This window comes from Sparus aurata, chromosome 13, assembly GCF_900880675.1.
Source record: "Sparus aurata chromosome 13, fSpaAur1.1, whole genome shotgun sequence".
NCBI classification, from domain to species: domain Eukaryota; kingdom Metazoa; phylum Chordata; class Actinopteri; order Spariformes; family Sparidae; genus Sparus; species Sparus aurata.
In genome coordinates, this window is record NC_044199.1 from 21,490,204 (window position 1) to 21,509,770 (window position 19,567).

Sequence of the window (19,567 nt, forward strand, 5' to 3'; positions counted from 1 at the left end):
ATTAGGAATGGTGCACTATTATTCAGATTTTTTATATCTTTTAAAGTTACCAAAATATTCAACATTTTCTGCTAATTTTATTTATTTTTTTCAAGCATTTTCAAAACTGAACTACTCAATAATACTTACACCTAGACACTACTTTCAAACTTGGGATTATTCTACATCTTATTTACATTTTGTCTACTTTTTTTATTTGAATTTAGCTATCATCCAATTTTCAAATCACAAAAAAAAATCTTTAAAATATTCAACTTTCTTTAACCTCAGTTATAATGGAAGTCAATAAGAGATCCCTTCTAACCCACTCATTTAATAAACATAAACAGTTGCGCACCCACAATTGCCCTCATTCCACTATTATGACTCTTCATACTCTTCAGATGCAACTTCAAATGTGTTTAAGCCACAAATTCAGTTTTGCGTCAGCTTTTCAACAGCCAGCATTCAAAAATGCAAGTTCTTCTGAACTTGTCTTCTCTAGTAATTATTTGAATACAGTAAAAATGTTTATTTTTCAACTCCCCATGCTTTCAGTGACAGAGACCATTCAAATATCAAATCATTCAGTCTTTTTAGAAATGATATGCTTGTATTCAAATGTTTTATACCTACTGTATTTTTTTCAAAAAACATAAAGCTTTTCTCAACACAATATTGCTATAGAGAATGAATAGGAGGCACATGATCACATGGCTGGCAGTTCAATACCACCTCCAGCTAGTACTACAACCTTTACTATGATTACTGTTACTACCACTACTACTATTACTTCACCCCTTATATTACTACTACTTGTAATAACACTGCTACTTACAACTACTGCTAGTTCCGTAACCACTACTGTTACTACTACTAATACTACTGCTGGTGCTACCAAAACCACTAGTACTAATGCTGCTATAACTACTGCTAAACTAGTGTAACTGTTACTAAATCTGCTACAGCCTTCAACTACTACAACTTTCACAAGAATGCATATCAACATATTTGGTGGAGCTGTGCAGACCTGCTGCCCCTTGGCATAGAGGGTAATGCTCTTGACTCAGGAAGCCATTGCCAATGGTTCAAGTCCCCATCTCTCCAATTTAAGACAAAATTCCCACACATCCCCGAACTATACCCATGGTTGGTTGTATAACGGATTACACCTAGAGTGCCTTATGCTGTTCTGTGGCAGAATGGCTCGTAATTATATAGTTAGCGCTTTGAATCCTCATTCCCTCACGATAAGAGAAATTTCCAACATAATCAAAAACTTAACACTTGCATACACTTGGGTGATTGGATGATTGATTATGCTGGAAAGGATTTCCCTAAGGAAAGTGTGTAAGTCTCTTTTGAGAAACACTACATGGTTTAGACCTGTTAGATATTCCGAATCCCTGGCACTGCTACTGCCACTGCTACTACAACAATCACTACTACTACTACTGATACTGCAAGTACTCCTAAACTACTGCAACCACTACTATACCGTGGAGGAGTGCATTAAGGACATGGCTTTGGATACCATGGTCACAGGTTTGATTCCTCGACTCCTCACTTCGAGAAATATTTTGAACATATTGCCAAACTTCACACATGCATATGCATGGTAGATTGGATGATTAATCACAGGATTCATGTTACATGGGAGCCAAAGGGAGCTGGGCTTTCATAAGGTAGGGTCTGAGCTCCCATGGAAGGAGTAAAATCAAATTATAATTACATTACAAACAACCATAATAAATGGTGTGTATTTCTTTTACAATGATGATATAAATAGGTTGAAGAAACATGTTTTCCAGACTACACACCATATTCTCTCTGAATAACCACATAAGTCTCTCTCTTTCTCTTTTTAATTGTTGTTGTGATCTACTTTATACAATTGTTGCAAGTAGTTGGCTGCTGTGTGTAAAAGTCATGGACTTGGACCAGGTAATGAAGTCATAAGTAATGGCAATATCCCAGACAGCCTTGCGAATTTTGGATTATAAGTGTTGTTGCGAGACGGCAAATTTACAAGTACATTAGGCAATACCTTAAGATGTTTCCTTCCAGTTTGATCGCTGCAAAAACCTGTCTGTTTTTCTTTTTTAAAGTGCATCTTACCTTACAGCAGTTGTTTAAACACACCATTTCAACTGATAACATATTATTTACCTACTTCTGTGGAGGAAGAAAACAAAATGGAGAAAGACAACAGACTCCCTTGAAAAATGCTACATTTTGAGACTTGTTGCATCAGGAGAAACTGTGAAACACTGTCTACAACACATCCTTAACATTTTTGGCATACTTCCTTCATTCGGCAGACGTTACACAGGAATATATCTCTTAATTTGTGCAAAAAAATGTATCCATTTATTCCAGTTATTTAGGTTTGTAGTATATTTGCAAATAGAGTGGGATAGTGAGATCCGATCGCAAGAGGTCACTCAAGGTGCATTTTCGACTATTAACCTTTTTATGAATCTCCGTCCTAACATCAGCTAGTAATTTTAGAGTCCCCACAAACCTCAGATTATAACTCAAAACGAGCCATAGCAGTGTCTGGATGTTTTTTTAATACACTGACCAATAGAATCTCTCTCCTTTATAAATGTTAAATGCCTTCAGTTGTGACAGGATTGTTCCTAGTTAGACCACAGGTCAGACTCTGTTTGCTAGATTTTCAGACACCAAATGTTTATATACACTACAAATCTTGTGCCCAAAAAGCTCATTTGGTAGAGCCTGTGCCCCATATACAGGGACTGTGGCCTTGCTTGTGTCCAGGTTTCAAAGCCACCCTGTTGCTTTTTGCTGCATGTCATCCCCACTCACTCTCTCCCCATTTCATTTCCTTCTTCAGTGTCCTATCACAATTAAGCCATGAAACGGCCTAAAAATGTTGAAAAAATATTCAACATCCCTCCTGCATTAAACGTTTTATTTAACTTTTATACACACACTGACATACACATAATTATTCAAGTTGAGAACTGCACGTCAAGATGATGTTAACGTTGCTACCTGACATAGGTTCAATGGTTTGTTTGCATGCTTTCTTAGTTAAACATTCTCATCCTTTATTCTATAAAGCTGGAATGTTTTACTTTAATAAACTATAACCAAACTGTAAAATGTCTTACCTCAGCAAGCTGGAAGAGAGCGGACTGTCTGCATGGTTTTCCTTCAGGTGCCGGCGAGAGAGATGACTGTGAAAACACATCAATATACTTTGTCACCTGTATTTTGTGAAATCAATCTGCTTCATTTTCTGCAGATGATATTATTATCCAGGAATATTTAGTTCCTTCAACACATTTCACCCTGCTTATTGTTTGTTATAGGAAACAGTTAACCTCAGGCCTGTGCCACAGAGCGAGTTCAGTTTAGTCTGGTTTTCATGAGGTTACCTGGCTTCAGTATAAAGTGAGTACTTTGTCTAAAAACAATTATGATGTGATGTACTGTTTGCTGCCAAAGAACAGATGAAAAAAAGAAAAGTAGCTAAGCCCTGATAAGGTCCATCTGACTGAAATGCTGCATTTAAAATCATGGGAGCTAACTGACACACAGTGGAGTATTTTTATGTGACAACCCCTCCACCTAGACACTAGGTCAGGACAACACCAACATATCTGTATGGGTTGCTATGGTTACAAAGTAGGCATCAGTACTTCTGTATGCTGGTGATGTGGCTTTCCAACACAGAAGCATGATCAATCATCTTGTTCTCCGAACATATTGTCAAGTCATGATTCAGACAGTTTAAGCTCTCTTTAAAAGCTCTGTTGTACAACCAGAGCAGACACATGTCCCAGTTTTACATCAAAATAAGTGTATATGTATATAATTTATTTTTAAATGCAGGCAAACTGGCAAAAAAGGCAATGTTATTTTAACAAATCTTAAACAATAAAATTCTAAATTAGACACACAATTTTTTTCTCTCAGCTCCATCGCCAACTAAACAATGTTTGATCGCTGCTTGAACAGGAAAGAATGGAAAAATATTTACATGCCCAATGTCCTTAACTTCAGCATGTCATAGCAATGCACTTGATGGGGTGAAAAAAAATCATATCTACCTAGGTGTTTTCCTCAAGCTGATAACCCTTGACCTCTGCAGAGTCATCTGTCCTGTGTGTTTTTTGTCCAGTATAAAAGAGCTAATGGAAATTCTGGATAAACAAAGCAATTTGACTAGCTCCACGATACCAAAAACCTGAGTACAACTCAAAACTCAAAAAGCTGGATAACCTTAGTTGTATAGGCCCCCTCTTGTATTGTTGTTGTTGTTTCGACTTACACTTAAGCTGTACTTATAGGGAAGCTTTGTTTGTATGTCAGCATCGTTGTCGAGTTGTTGAAAAGCTGACGAGGTATAATAACAATACTGTCATGAATCAAAGTGACAAACACAGTTTGTAGATACAGTTTTGGAATATAAATAACTCAGAAATGATAAAAAGCACATCAATCAAAAATTAAAATTCAGTCATACCTCTGCCAGGGGGGAGAGGGCAGACCTAACCCCAGTTTCAATAATGTCAGCCACTCTGTTCGGTATTGTCCCAGACAACATCTGTAGATTGAAAGAGAGTGAGCAAAATCAAGTTAGTTCTGGTGAAAAACATAAAATTAAAAAACAGTGGGAGCAGTCAACTACCATTCAGCTATAAATGTTGGGGAAACCAAAGCGCACACAATGAAATGACTCATTATGCAGAATGGCAGATTTCAGAATTATATCAAGACTTTAATTATAGAAGTGTTTGAGCATTGTTGATATATTTTGTTCTAGTAACCTACATAGTAACTAGTAACTAAAGCTGTCATTTCATTAAATAGAAAAGTGTCTCAATTAAAATATACAGAGAATAGGGGTAGAAGAAACACAGTCATAGAACACACCTCTCGCTCATGCCCTGGAAAGGATCTCCCTTCGCTGACTGTGTCAGGTAAACTAGGTTTAGTGCTGGAGGGGATCTAGAGAGGTAGACAATATTGCTGTTACTTAGTCTGTTAAATAAAGTAAATAAAAAACAATTCAAATTCAAAAGCATAATTTAAAACTACAGGGATAAAACTAATATCAGCGATAAGCCTTTGAGGCCATCTATTGGAGTACTGGTGCATTACATGGTTGCGTTCATTGATGGGGTACAACAGTAACATACCTCTCTGTTTGTGAGAGCATGTTCCCCAGCTAACAGCAGCATGCTAAGGCCTCCCATCTTTGTAGGATCTGATAAAGAATGACAGCAATTTAAAAAACAATCCTACAATTAGTGACGTTGTTACCAAACTGACAATAATTTATTATACACACCTGCCATAGCAAAGTTTAACTGTGGCATGCTGTCAGTTTTGGGCACTTTTTTGGCAGAGGTGGAATCCTTGGTTGAGTTGGAAGGGAAGGACCAAACCTTTTTGCGGGGGTTGCTGACTGGTTGACAGGAAGGGCTTTTAACTGGTTTGCTGGTGGTGGGACACCACTTGTAGCCTGGGTTTGCCTTCATAAAGGCATCCTTGTACTGAAAGAAGATCCAAAATCAGTTTGGTTACAAGCAAGTTCTTTAAGCCCCTTGTTTCAAATCATAAAATCTAAAAGTCAAAAGTCAAAGATCTCAAAGTATTTCTCTATAAAATTGAACACTGATGACAAAATAAGGAACAATCTGACTTACATTTGGGGAAATTGTACATCCTTCGTTATTATTTATCAGTCAAAAATAAACACACAACACATCAACTTTTCTTTAGCTGTGTATGAAATCATCATCACTGACAGGTGTAGTGTGTGTGATTATAATGTTTTGCATTTATCAATGTGATGCATTGCATTGTGGATTGAACACATTGTGGAAAGTTTTTTATGCAGCTATGTGGGGCATGCAGCTCGATTTTGACATACATTGTTAAAGTTCTTATGAATTTCAGCATGAAAAAGAAATCTGGATAAATAATTTTTTTGGGATCTTGTCTTGGATCCTAAACACTGAACATGCAAAATAGAAGTATCTTGACTAGTGGTCTCAGATTTTTGGACCCTACTGTATTCAAGAATCCAAGAATGGAGAAGAGAGACTTAATGTTACATCCCCCTCAGCCAGTCCCTCTGCTTCGAGGGTTTAATTACCCCCTCCCCAGTCTCTCTCCCTGTGTGTGTGTGTGTCAGGTGCGTCGAGGACAGAGCAGAGAGGTGACCAACAGCTGCATCCCATCCTGCAATCAGCCACCCTTCTTATGCTCAGCCCGGCCACCTCCACGCTGCCAGATCGTAGCCACTGTTCAGTCAGTAAACCGCGCTTCAGCCAAGTACCTTGTTCTTAACTCCGTACCGTCAGTAACCTTGTTCTCTGTTTTAGATTTTTTGTCCCTGCTCTGCTCTCCGGCCCCTCCTTCTGACCCTCTGGACCCGCTCCCCTCGCCTGCTCCGTGAGCCCCGCCGTGGACCAAGCCTCCCGGACTGCCCCCCTCGCCTGCTCCGGGAGTCCTGCCATGGACCCGGCCTCCTGGACTGCTCCCCCCGTCCTATCTCCTATTTTTCACCGTGCTTTAATAAACTTTCTGGTTTGAACTCACCACCTTGCCTCCTGCCTGTGTCCGCATCTGGGTTCCCTGTTTCATTGGGCCGTGACACTTAAATGGGTGCTTACAATGTTTTGCTGATAAATTATCCAATAAGATTCTGTGAAGAGCAGTTACGTTTCCCTGCCTCATTCATAGTACTTTATGTAACTATGCAACGGCAAGAGTATACAATCTGCAACCTGTTTACAAGGTCACATGCACCCCTAGTGTAGATGAATGGCAATAGATATGCATTTTCAGGTTAGTATTGACAGAGATTATTCTGAAACTGTGCTGAATACTTACAAGTTTCCAAAAAGACCCTTGTACACTTGGACTAGGTCTTGGTTGCAATGCACATTACCAAACAGGCCCCAAAATATTATCCACCTTTGTTATTTACCCATGGCCTGTGTTTTGGGGCCAGCCGTTATATGTTTGTGTTTACCATGCCGTTATTTGACTTTAATTTGACTACTGGATTTTGTTTGTGGAAAGATGTGGTCAGAGTTTTCTCAATAAAACAGGACTACTGTGAAGCTTTGGCTTTTCTTCACTGATATATGATATCAAGCTGGAAATAGCTCTTTGACTCAAAGTAATGTTCACAAACAAAGCTGCACCAGCTCTTTAAAGAATTGAAAACAATGTATAAATCTGACACATCACTTTGACACGACTGTGCTAGCAATAAATTTGTATGGCTAAAAAGTCAAGAGTAGTCACACCTCCTTGGCCATGTCAGTGTATTTCTGCTTTTCTTTGGGCTCCAGCACAGCCCACCAGTCAGCCAAGATCTTGGTGGCCCCACGGTTGTCCAGGCGAGGGTGTTCCTGCCGCACTAGAGAACGGTGGCGTTTGCAGAAGAGGAGGAAGGCATTCATTGGCCGCCGCGCCCGCTGTTCATTTGAGTCCTCCTCCACTTCTTCTGTTGTTCCACACTGCAACTGTGACCCCTGCTCCTGGCCACACAGCATCGGCTGCTAATAACAAATTAATAAAACCATTAGATGCAATACTTTGGCATTTGGTAATTAAAAGATAGCCAAGCCATCAAAACACTCACTTTCTCCAGCTCCTCTTCATCCTCTTCTTCTTCCTCCTCAGAGAAATCCAAAGCCTTTTTGGAAAGAAGTGGGTGCCACTGCAGGCATTTGCGTTTGGGACGCTTGCCAGTGACCTCCCCTGCAACAGGTGGCTCTTTACCCCTTCCTCCACCCTTCATGGTACTACCGCACCTACAAAAAATGAAAAGATTGGACACACCTTGAGACCATGTCTTCAAAAAACATGCACAGTGAAAACATGCATCCTAAAGCAGAGATACCAGCTACCAAATTACTTAGTGTACTTACTGTATACTTAGTGTATGTTTGTTATCAGAGGTGTGATGATAACTAAATGAACAACTACTGTAAGACAAGTGCCCTCAATCTTACCAACAGATACACACAGCAACTCCTATTTCAAGATTTGCACTGTTTACCAACAGACAACAGATAAAGTCTGATTAATTTTTGCTCCTTCAATCATCCATCTCTCAGGAAAAAAATTATAGAATACAACTTTTTAGTCAGGTGACTGGATTTTCATTATGTATATAGTATACATGTTCAGACATGTTTAGACATTAAACCATCAATAATGATTAAATAGAAACACATTTCATTGATCAAATTTCATTATACAGTATCTTAAAATTTGAGAAAGTCTGTATTGTGGTAAACCCTCTATTATTATACACAAATATTTAACATTAATGGATAATTTTACACATTGTGTGTTTATGTGATACACGCAAAATGTGTTATATTTTTGTTATATTGATTATTGATATTGATATTATTTTAAAACTTTATTATTCACTATTCATAAAACACTTGAGTATTTAGCCTAAAAACGAAAATGATTCTTTCCACAATCTATGTGAAAAAAAGCCTTAGTTTATAAGAGAAGAGAAGAACGCAACTAATGAGCACAGGTGGTATTTGTTGTGGTGTTAATTTGCATACATTGTTTACATTTGTCTAGAGGTTAAACACACTTTGAACATGATTGTGTAAATTGTTAAGAATTTTGTAAATTGTTAACCATTTTATTTGCTGATGGAAGGCAATTGGCCAAAAGGGTCATGTTTATTTAACATTGTGGTGAAACACATTTATAAAAATAAAAAAAGGACACTCAGAGGGACTGTTTCACATATATATTTTATGTTTTTGAGGTCTTGTAATAAATGAGGAAAATCAGGAAGAGAAAAGCGCTGGTTAGTGTCTTCATTCCACGGAACTTTCACCTGTGTTTTTCAGAAAACTGAATGACAATGAACCAAAAGTAATTTGTTGCTTAACATTTTGAGACTCGTAACATTTACAGGTGTTGGGAATATTACTACTAATGTGAAATGTAGTACAAAGCCTTTTGTGCAGGGCTCCAAACTTTTCACACTGGTTGCACTGGTGCACAGTACACAAGTACACAACTTGGGTGCACTAAATAGTAATAATACACAATAAATTTAAATTTGAATTTAAATACATTTAAACTAAACGAAACAAACAAACATTTAAATCTAATTTCTTAAAGCTGGGGTCGTAAATTGGAAATAACTTCAAGCTCAGGCTAGTTTTTGAAAATATCCAGCCAGTAAACCACTACCCCTGCACTCAGGCCTCTCTCCAAGGCCACTCCCCCCAAACCATGAACGCAACTGCCTAATACCGCAGACGGAGTCCTGAGTCCTCACGAGTGGTGGTGTACCGGTGCATTATTTTTATCCCAACATCTAACTACAAGTACCTACTTCATGTCTCATTCACCTGTAATTAAACACCGAATATCATCATATTGAACTTTAACAACCAACATAGCCATTGCTGTTACTGATAACTGTCAAGCTATCTTTGTTAGTATTTTGCAATTGTTTTGAAAGCGTATTTTGATGTTGTAACTTATTGCTGGTTAGCTAGCAGCAGCTCGCTATGGTAACATTAGATAGGACAAACCTTAAACAACATGATTAGTGGTGGGGCTGCTTAACGTTTTGTTTTTTTTTGTTACCCTCAGTGATTCACTGATAAACGTAAATATTGTATTGGACTCATGATAATACAATGTTTTGCATGTTAGAACTTCCACAATGAGAGCATTACTAACTCTGATGACCAGAATTCTACATTTGGAGAAATCACATCAAGCGCTGGAACTACTCCTTGTTTTGCATTATGTCTAACTTGTCTTCAAAATGATAAATGCTTTTTCTTTACACTTCCAGCAATAAAAACTAACCCATTAGAGTTCTTACACATGATTAACTAATATTAACAACTGAATTAGGTAAGACACTTGTATGTTGACTACTTAGAACACATAAACAAAACTACCAAAATAGTATACCTTTTAGCATTTATACAATATACAGTACAATTTACATAAACAACTATATAAACAAAGGACATCCAGAGGTTTCTTGACTGATTATAAACACAGATCCGTTGGTCAACAGGTAAGGCTGCTGATGTGGGTGCTGTCGCAATCCTCTACTTTTTCAGCAGTGATTGTCCTGTAGAAACAATAGCACAATTACAAATCTGACGGTAAATACAGCTTTTTAAGGACCTTGAAATATCATATTACTTTACAACATTAGTTGTCCAACTCCTCAGCTCTTGTGACTGAAAGGTTATAATCTCTGCAAACCTTATAATAATTACAGTTAACTGGATAAGGATGGAGAACTTGTATCTGCAGCACATAAATTAACACCTGAGTGTGTTTATGGGGCATTAACACTTTTTTTGTTCTCTCAAAGAAAAACACAGGACTGTAAAAAAAAAAAAAAAAAGTAAAAATAGAAATCTGGGGTTAGATGGGTTATTGGAAGTTTATGTGATAGGTAACAACAGGGTATATACAGAAATTCTTAAGTTGAATTTAATACCTTTTAATAACCTTTTTAATACCTTCACAGTAATTTTTAATACCAACACGACTTCGAGCGGCAACTGCAGTGGCACCTTTTGAACTTCAGTGTTGGGGGTAACTAATTATAAAGTAATGGCTTACTGTCATTGTGTTACTTAACTTTCTGAGTGAATAACTGTAGTAATACTTACAATTCAAATCAAGTACCTATTATTACTGGATACTTTTTTGCCTCAGCGGCGGCGCTGAAAATCCAGCAGCAGAAATGCATACAGGAGAAACACTGACACATCAGACAACCTTCAGCAACTATTGAAGGCTCTTTGGTGGAGCTCTGCTTTGAAAGAAGTTCCATCGTGACAAATGAATGGAGTACTTGCAGAGCGACATGAAGACATGAATCAGAGGCACAAAAAACGCTGACAGCGGTGGCCGGTCACTATGTTTACACATACCCGACCCATGCCTTGTGCACTCCCATCCAGCTGATATTCATTGTCTTTTTACAGACGTGGTAATATGCCCCTTGGCTGTTACCAACTACTGGCCTAAGCCAATCTTGCGTCCTCTAACCAGAGGTCCGAAAAATTACATTTCCCCATGACTTCGTCAACAGTAGTAAAATTTTTGAAACTTTTGGCAGCAAGCCAGCTGTGTGCTATCCAGTTGGAGCATAGACTGAGGCGCAAATAGATTTATATATGATATGAAATGTATCCATCAAAGATACATATTAAATGAAGAACAGTGGTCTGATCCATCTTGCTATCAGCATCAAGTTACACTCACCTGTTGAAGAGAGACTGCAGAAATAGTGGAAACATCAAGACATGATTCTGCCACGAACTGACACTCCAAAGGCTGGAAGTTGATGTGTCCCTCTCCTAACTATAGGACACAGGAATAGTCCACATTAGCACATTTGTAAAGCCCAGCCCAGGTTAGCAGCACATGTGTCAACACTGCTATATGGATTAGATCAACAGTATGTGTAAACATTGGCCTGCATGCAAACGGTAATGTTACATCTACATATCTTTCAGACTGCAGTAGTGCATCATAGCTAGCTAGCTAACGTTATCTAAAATCTAAAGATGCTAATATTGTTAGTGTCGGCCTAATACATACGACAGTGTCATAAGGAGCTAACATAAGCTAGTAAGTAATAATACATTTGCCCAAACCATTACAAACCAGCTCATTACCTGTCAGCTACCATAGTGTCCGTTTTCAGGCTTTCGACCCCATCAGTTGTCGCCATCGCTGACAGCATGGATTTTTCTCCTTTTTTCCAAAGCGTGCTATATTTTGATTACTGTCTGGATTTTTTGAGATTTTATACAAATGTAATAAAAAATGTTTCTGAACAGAATTTCCAACCCCAGCTTTAACCCATTACGTAAATGAATCTATATGGGATTAAAGGTGTAGATAAAAGGTTTCTTTTCTTAAATCAACGCATATGCAACAAGAAATTGTGACACAACACCTATTGTTTAAAAAATGATGTTACAAAGTGCAGTTGTTTAAAGTGCTTGACAAACTTGAATAAAAAATCTACCAAAAACATGAATTGAGGTAAAAGTTTAGATACAGCCCAAATAAAAATGATGAGAACTTTATTTTACAGTTGTGATGTACCACAATTGTTATTTCGCTAAACCTCGGCTACAAGCTGAAAAAGGTGAGGCTCTTGTTCAAGCTGAGAGACTCACATGATCCAGTTGTTCAACAAGTCAAAACTTCAGTTCAAACAGAGCACAACTGGACAGCTGAAAAAGCAGTTGACCAGGCCATCAGTCAACGACAGCATCAGGAGATAGTCAGGTGGTTCCAGCAATGCAAGGCAGGGCTGGGGTGGGCACAAGCTCCCAGCTTGTGGTCCAAGGCCACAACAAAAGAGAGGAAAGAGTTGGTCATCTCAGATGTGATCAGACTGGAGGACAGGACATGAAAGGTCAAAGCTGTGAGCCAATGGCAGCAAAGAAGGTAGACATACTGGGAGGAGGTCACTGGGCTCATAGGCCAACAAGTGGAAGATTCCTCAGGCATGACTTAGCTTCTTCATCAGGTTCTCATGAGATACCCTGCCCAGAATGTACCTCCGGTATGGCTCAGTACTGCCATCTCTGTGATGCCAACAATCCCATTTTGCAGCAGTTTTGACCCATGGCCAGGTACTACAAAAAACTGGCAGAGGTTTTGGAGGAACAAAGGCTGGAATCGAACAGGACCAGTCCGTCATCCTCCAAACTGCACATCCGCTTCGCCAGGCAAGGGGCTAATGCACATCAACCATCAACAAGCATCAACCAGAGGGAATGTTCATTACTGACACCTGGATGCAAATGGCACATGAGAGTTGACCTGGACCAACAGCTCAAGTCCCCACCGACTTCCTTATAGCCAGACATTGTCCTGTGATCCATCTCTGCCAAGACAGTTATCATGGCAGAACTCACTGTACTGTGTAAGGAAGGTATGGAAGCAGTCTTCCAAGAAGTTGTATGCAGAGTCTTTGTTGGAAAATCTACTCAGCAACTTCAGCAACTACTGAAAGTCACTGGGTCCTGGAAAAGGCACACAGGGAACTGGCTGAGGAGGTGGAGAATTGGAAGCTTTTGGCTATGCCCAGAAGAAAAGATCCAAAGTGGGCGAACCAAGGATCTTAGGGGCACTGTGAGGAACTGTGGGGACATCTCAGGACGGATGCAGTCATGATGAAAAATGTATATACACTTGTAAAAAGCATGCATATCATGGCAGTCTTGAGTTCCAATGTTTTCTAGAAGTCAAATTTTTCTGTGATGGAATGATTGAAATACATGCTACTTCGTCACAAAAAACATTCATTAATTTTGGTTCAACTATGAATCTATTCTAATATTTTGGGAAGGGCATTCCAAAATGGGGGGGGGGGGGGTGTCCCACAATACTGATTTTATCACGATACAGCGATTCTGCGATAATCAATATATTGCAAGACAATATACATATACATCACAATATCTGTGTAACTGATTAATACAAAATGCCTGTGCAGCATTTCTCCTTTTATTCACTGAAATTTGGAGTCAGTTTCACAGAATTTGACACAAACTGAGATGAAACACTGGACAAAAAGTGCACCAATTCAACTGGCAGAGCAACAGCCCCACAGCAAAATACTACCACCACCATTGTCACGGATCAGTTAGGGCCCCATCATGGAGAAACAGGACGTTTGAGGGGGCTGCAAATGTATGGTGTTGTTGGAGTTAAAGGTCTCACCTTTGTGCCTCCTAAAATATTGCTGGTCATTGTTTTCTTTGTACATGTGATCAGCAGAGAACTTCAGTTGAGCTTTAAATGTTGCGTCTGGATCTTTCTTGCATTGCAACCTCTCAGCCCATGGCAATGCCAAACACGCTTGCACGCCTTTTCTTGCTAACTCTCAAAACGTGTCGTCTCTTGCAATATTTATTTTTTAGTGTATAATGGTCACAAACAGCCAAAACATGACAAATGCCTCTGCTAATAGTTGCAGGGGGGACTCTCAGCGTAACGGATAATCCAATGTAAAAAATAAAATAAAAAAACATCCAGTGCACTGCTATGACTTTAACCTTAATGGCAAATATGATTATGGCAAAGTGAAATGATCAATGAGGACAAACACCTCTGTTTTGATATCTGCCCCAAAATATTACAAGGATAAGAATTTAAACTGCTAGGCCAGGTGTGTAACTTATTTCACTTGGACATTAGTACAATATCAAGCAATAATAAAGCAGAACTACAGCAGCTAGCTTTCTGCTCTTTAACTGAATGGAAAATATAACTATGGTAAAGTGAAATTATGATAAATAAGAGTGACATGATGGTTGTTGCAGAAGAGTAAAGGACGGGGACATTGACATTACGTTATACATTAAGGCTGGATCAACGCCAAGGTGTGGTGGCAAATCACATAAGTTGGTGATCAGATTGAACATCACAGGCTACTTGGGAATTACTGCACAAGAATATGGTTGAGTTTTAACTATTGGTTACGATTTTTCGAAGTAAGGGTTAGGGTTAGGGTTTTTTAAGTTTTAAAAAAAATGACTTTTGGTGCAAACTGTCAGTGCGGTGGAGAGCCTTGCAAGATTTACTCACAAAACGGAAAACGCACCCACATTTGGAACTTGGTGGATTCTGATTCTTACAACTACATTAGTTGTAGAAACCATGTACTGGAGAAAACGAGAAGCATTATGTATCTGCCATTTAGGAGCTGACAGCAAATTCTCCGGTGAAATGTGCATGAACTCAGCTGCAACAACACACAACACTGTCTCTACTCTCTCCAGTAGTTAGGGGGCCAAGCCTGTTGGGCCGAGGGAACACGTCTGCATGCAGACGCGTTTCCTAGGACCCGTGGTGCTAGGAACCCTATTGTAATTGTAAAGATTTTTTTTCTCCCGCTAAAAGTGGTGCTGCAGGCTAAACCGTGCAAGGGAGGGCGGTGCAATTTGGAGGCCTGGACACCTGCACATACCTCAGACACAAAAAACTAAATATATATCCGCCTGCAAGGGGCGCTATAACCTAGGCCAACGCGTTTTTACCTATAAAGGCCCCCACATGCCGCCCAGACGTCCAACTGCCTTATCCGACCACTCTGTTGCCTCTCGTCTGACCCCTTCGGCAGAAAAGTTGCATTGAACACACCGCTTCGACGTGCTGCCAGCTCCTCAGTAGCGTGTACATTCTGCGCTTGCGCAAGATGCAATAAACGGGTGGCTCTAGTGTTAAAGACGCTGGACTAGAGGTTTATGTACGCAACTCTCTTTACTTTCGATCAAAACGAAACTTAACTATTTCAGACAAAAACAACTGCATACTAAACATGCAGCGAGGCATTACCAAACAAACACAGATTAATTTGTCCTGAACGGACATAATAACAGCTAGTCTCGTGCCAAAGCATGAAAACAAGAAATGACGGAACGGAGTGCGTAGAAAACCAATGCGCACACAGTATTCCGCCCCTCCCACACACCGCGCTGATTCGCTAGCACACCGCCAATCAGAGAATCCAATGGCTCAGACGTCCGACAGCCCACCTCCTCAGACTTCGCATGCTCAGTCGGATCCGACAACGTCCGCGCGGATGCAGCTGAACACACCAAACATATTTGTTCCCGACCTTGTCCGAGTCTCTCCAAACGCTTCAGACATCCAACGGTTGGGCCTGTGTGTGGGGGCCTTGACTCCCACACCGTATGTCACACATTCAAAAACCTTGTATCCCCAGATTCCCTGAATGGAGCTGAATCACTTTGCACTTGTCAACGCCCACTTCTGCCTAGAATTTTTTTTCGCAAAAACTTAAAAAACCTACTTTTTCGAACTCCTCCTAGGGATTTTGTCCGATCTGCATGAAACTTGGCACATACACTCTTCAGCTGGACCTGATCTAAAGTTATCAAAAGAATTTTGCTAAGTCAAAAAATGCGCAAATTATCAATGAACAAATTTCTGTAGCTAGCTATAAAAATGTATACTGTTTGATATCTCGGTCAAACTAAATGCTATTAACACCAAATATGAGATCCTTGGTTGCCATGAGACTGGGAAGGGATGAGCCTAATTTGGCCAATGTTGGCCACTAGGGGGCGCTAAAAATATGGGAAGTTTATATCTCTTGAACGGCTACACCGATTTTTACGAAATTTGGTCGGTATGATGTAGGGCCAATCCTAAGGCCATATCTTGAAGGTGGTCATGGCTGGTCAATGTGGTCATGGCTTATTACAAGATAAACAATAAACATTCATTTCAGCCAAATTATTATGCTGAGAGCTTTGAAATTTATATGGTACATATAGAATAGGAAGCAGTTCTTCCATACCAAAAATTGCACATGTACTCCACTAGTTGGCACTATAATGGATGCAATCGCGTTTTTGCCTATAACTTCCACATTTTAAATAACACATTTCCCTGAATGGAGCTGGGTTTTCTGACATAGGACACGCCCACTTCTGCTGCACATTTCGTTCGCTAAATCGCCACATATGCAAAACCTACTTTTTCTAACTCCTCCTTGGGATTTTGTCCGATCTACGTGAAACTTGGGACGTACACTCTTCAGCTAAAGTTATCAAAAGAATTTTGCTTGGTCAAAAAATGCGCAAATTATTAACTAACAAATTTCTGTAGCTAGCTATAAAAATGTAAACTGTTTGATATCTCGGTAAAATTCAATGCTATTAACACCAAATTTGAGATCCTTGGTTGCCATGATACTGGGAAGGGATGAGCCGAATTTGGCAAATTTTGTCCACTAGGGTGCGCTAAAAATATGGGAAGTTTATATCTCTTGAACGGCTACACCGATTTACGAAATTTGGTCGGTATGATGTAGGGCCAATCCTGAGGCCATATCTTGAAGGTGGTCATGACTGGTCAATGTGGGCGTAGCTTATTGCAACAAATCCAAATCGGCACACATTCAGCCCTTTGCACTTCCAGTGCACTTCCCATTACAGCGAATACCACAGCTCAGACGTTGGCTTGTGTCCTCACTTTTGCCCCGGGCCCGTCATCCTTTGGGGCCAACTTCCGTGGGCTCTGCGTTCTGCGGGGTCCGAGTCGCGCGGGGAGGCTTGGCCCCCGTTCATAACTGCTTGCAGTTCTAGTTAATATTGCAATAATGTCAAAAACAAGGAAATAAGCCACATTAACAGGATCGCTGTAGATGATGGCTTTGTGCATCAGTTTAAAACACATCTGTGGATGCCAAAGAGATCATAAGCAGAGCAGAACGGGTCAGTAGCTAGGCATGTTATTTAGCATGGATAAATATTACATAGGGTACACAAAAGGCATTTTTCTGTGTGCCGCTAAGATTCACTTTCACTTTGGTTCTGTCTTGTCCCACAGTTTATAACCCAGCAATGATCTGCTTCATCCTTGTTGTTTACAGTTATTTCTAATTCACTGATAAGGACCAACAATCACTAGCAGGACCAGCATGCTAGTAGCAAAACAACAAAGCAGCTGAGCCTTTCAGCAAACTGATCAGCAAAGTTCCCACAGAATTACACACACAGACCATGGAGTGACACTGCCACACCGCCACACTAGCCTGTGGCATCTTGTGCACTTTACTGGATGAATAGTGCAAGGACAAGTCATATTCCCTGCACTTTAATAGGAAAATTAAAACATCTGCATCTATTGCATCATGGTTATTCTCAGCTATAATTGGCTGATAAAATAGCCCAGCAGATTATTCGGTAGGGTCCTACTATAATCATGGACATCTCAAACTATTTTCATTTTTGTTTTACTCTCCTTCATTCCTTAGTGCTTATATTAAAAGGAAACAGGAGGAAAACCTGCTTTGACCAGTATCTAGGTTAGATTTAGATCTGCACACAACAGATACTCAGTGAATTCCAGGTAAATCGCTAACAAATTAACAATACATTTTAACAACATCACTCACTATGAACTTAGCTCTCTGGTAGACAGCAGGTTAAATCTAAAATGTACTATGTAATTTATCAGGTTTTTTTGTGATAACCATTGGAGTGGAGATTTTACAATGCTTTAATCATGTTGCTTTGTTTCACCACAATAAATATATGCAAGCAGAAAGATCATGGTAGTTTTCCTTTTGACGGAGTCTCTGAAGTTCAGATAGATATACATATATCGTATCTTACAACAATGATTATTAATACACAGTAGGAGTGTGACGATAAACTCAGTTCTTGAGACAAGATGATATGCGATGGGTTCCAGCGATTGGCTGGAAAAATAGTCTTTTATTTGATTGCAACACAAAAAATGCAAAACAATGCAGGTTCAATTTGAAATGTTTTAACTAGTAATGATTGTGTAATAAATGTCACTTCCATTCTACATTCTGACAGAGTAGGAATTATCATTTGCAGTAAAAGGCACAAACAATATGTAAGCACTGTCAAAGGTTTTGCTGCAACAAAACTGACTGGCTTCTCTCCTGTATGATTTTCTTTGCAAAGTACAAACCATAATCAAAGTAGTACTCTCTCAATACTTAAAGTGCAAACAGAAACTGACCAAATTTCACTTCAAGAATGATACAGTGCTAAGAGCTGGCTACAACTACACTGCACAGCCTAAGCTATTCTAGGCTATTATGCGCATTGCCAGTCACAATAGCGATGCCATGATTGGGCCTTTTCAGCTGCTTGTAAAACTTTGGTTTGGTCCCGTTACGTTGCTTTGTGGGTGTGGGACATTTGTCTTTTATTTGATGAGTGAAGGATCTGTTTAGCTGTCAGACTGTTAACCATTGGACCGAAACACTCCTGATCTGCACCTACGGCTTTTCCGTTCACACAGACGCCTGCTGGCCTCTGCTGCTGCGCTGATAGTACCTCCACTCCCTGCGGATGAGACTTGCAGCAAAACTGCCCCCCCCCCCCCCCCCCCCATTTTTACATCCGAACCTTTCAAACAAACGGCGATACAGAGAATCGGTGCATGATTGTCGCAATGAAAGGGCAGTGTGAATGGGGTTAGTGCCTATATATTGTTCATGTCTTGTCTGTCCCAATGAGACCGTTAATTGTTTCCACCAGTTACCCAAAATGCTGCACTACAAACGATTTTAAAGTGGTGGGGGCATTTCTCTGCTTATTTCTAGTTCAACGCATGATGTTATATTACGAATGATATGAAATTTGAGCGTAGGATAGACAGTTGGTTTGATGAGGATCATGACTGTGCAGGAAACCTGGGAGAAAGAGGTTTTTAAAAGTCGGTGTGATCAACTCTCTGTACTATTGTATCTTCTAATTTAATCTCTTTAGCTTCTCGCAGAATGTTTCCGACATCTGCTGTGTTTTACTGTTTCATCGTGTTCACTTTCAGCTGTGTCAGGAGTTATGTTTAGTTACTGCTGGTGAAAACGCAACATTTCCTGTAAAGCTGCTTCGAAATAAGAGCTTGTAAATTGCTAAATAATGGGGGCTTTTATTGTGAAGAAGTTATATAAGATGAAAAAACGTTTGTCACTGAATTAGCAGAGCAACTTTGTTAGTGGTAATTCTCCAATGGGAGGACCTGCCTTTTC

General features: G+C 39.7%; 1 protein-coding gene across 17 annotated transcripts in view; it reads right to left on the reverse strand.

Annotated features, from left to right (window-relative positions):
- bbx (BBX high mobility group box domain containing) overlaps positions 1-19,567 on the reverse strand; it is a 46,102-nt gene that overhangs the window by 13,989 nt on the left and 12,546 nt on the right. For 7 of the 17 annotated variants that reach the window (XM_030437470.1, XM_030437471.1, XM_030437468.1 and 4 more), the window contains 7 exons: positions 7,616-7,787; positions 7,278-7,532; positions 5,306-5,510; positions 5,154-5,221; positions 4,888-4,962; positions 4,478-4,558; positions 3,120-3,185 (listed from right to left, as the gene is read on the reverse strand). In XM_030437470.1, coding sequence (XP_030293330.1) covers positions 3,120-3,185; positions 4,478-4,558; positions 4,888-4,962; positions 5,154-5,221; positions 5,306-5,510; positions 7,278-7,532; positions 7,616-7,774 — 909 coding nt within the window. In that variant the 5' untranslated portion in view covers positions 7,775-7,787. Of the gene's footprint in view, positions 1-3,119; positions 3,186-4,477; positions 4,559-4,887; positions 4,963-5,153; positions 5,222-5,305; positions 5,511-7,277; positions 7,533-7,615; positions 7,788-11,262; positions 11,362-11,678; positions 14,898-19,567 lie in introns of those variants that run through there. The other 10 variants (XM_030437477.1, XM_030437460.1, XM_030437462.1 and 7 more) reach the window with 5 other exon arrangements.